Consider the following 713-nt stretch of genomic DNA (forward strand, 5'->3'; position numbering starts at 1 on the left):
AGGGGGCCGGGGGGGGGGGGGGGGGGGGGGGGGCTCCCCGCGATCTCAACCGACTGGTTGAGGCCAGCCTAAAAAGATGCTCAGGACAGTTGACGGGCCACTGCTACGCATCTTCACGAAAGCTTATCATTTGCACGTGTTTTTAAGCCTTGCAAATTTAAACATTCAAAAGAGTTTAAAGCATTCAAACACAAGACGCGGAAAAACTCAACTGAGTCCACGCAGAGAGCCGCGTCTCGCGGACAGCAACACCGAACCGAGCTCTCCTTCGCGTCCTCCTGCACCTGAACGCACAAATACAAATCGCAGTTTAAACATGCAAACAGAAAAAGATGTGAAAGAGCCCAATTCAGCACCCGCGCGCGGTGTTCTGTGCGCACAGGGCGCACGCAGAGAGACGTGTTTCAAAGCGCTTGAACACTGAATTTGCCTCTTGTTGCTCTTGTACTGACAAATAAATACAAAATTATGTCAAAATACCCGTCTTGGAGAAAAACTGTCAGTTATGTCTTAAGTGAAAGTAAACAGTGGAGAAAGAAATCGGATGTGTATCATTATTATGGATGCATTGTCTTTTAAAGTGACCGCGCCTAATTTACTTGCTGCTGTAATGTTAATCCAAGAAAATGAAAGAACGAAAATCACTCACTGCTCTTGACTTAATTACTTTGTAGTTTTAACAAGAATTAATCCACAGTCTAACCAAAAATTAA

General features: G+C 45.3%; 1 protein-coding gene across 4 annotated transcripts in view; it reads right to left on the reverse strand.

Annotated features, from left to right (window-relative positions):
* Nucleotides 1-713, reverse strand: part of LOC107688439 (vasoactive intestinal polypeptide receptor-like) — a 44,442-nt gene that overhangs the window by 20,541 nt on the left and 23,188 nt on the right. For 3 of the 4 annotated variants that reach the window (XM_016486105.1, XM_016486104.1, XM_016486102.1), the window contains exon 3: nt 213-284. The exons of the other annotated variant lie outside the window; for it this stretch is intronic. In XM_016486105.1, coding sequence (XP_016341591.1) covers nt 213-284 — 72 coding nt within the window. The remainder of the gene's footprint in view (nt 1-212; nt 285-713) is intronic. 4 annotated transcript variants of the gene reach the window in all.

The sequence above is a fragment of the Sinocyclocheilus anshuiensis genome, unplaced genomic scaffold (genome assembly GCF_001515605.1).
Source record: "Sinocyclocheilus anshuiensis isolate Anshui unplaced genomic scaffold, SAMN03320099.WGS_v1.1 scaffold329, whole genome shotgun sequence".
NCBI lineage: Eukaryota > Metazoa > Chordata > Actinopteri > Cypriniformes > Cyprinidae > Sinocyclocheilus > Sinocyclocheilus anshuiensis.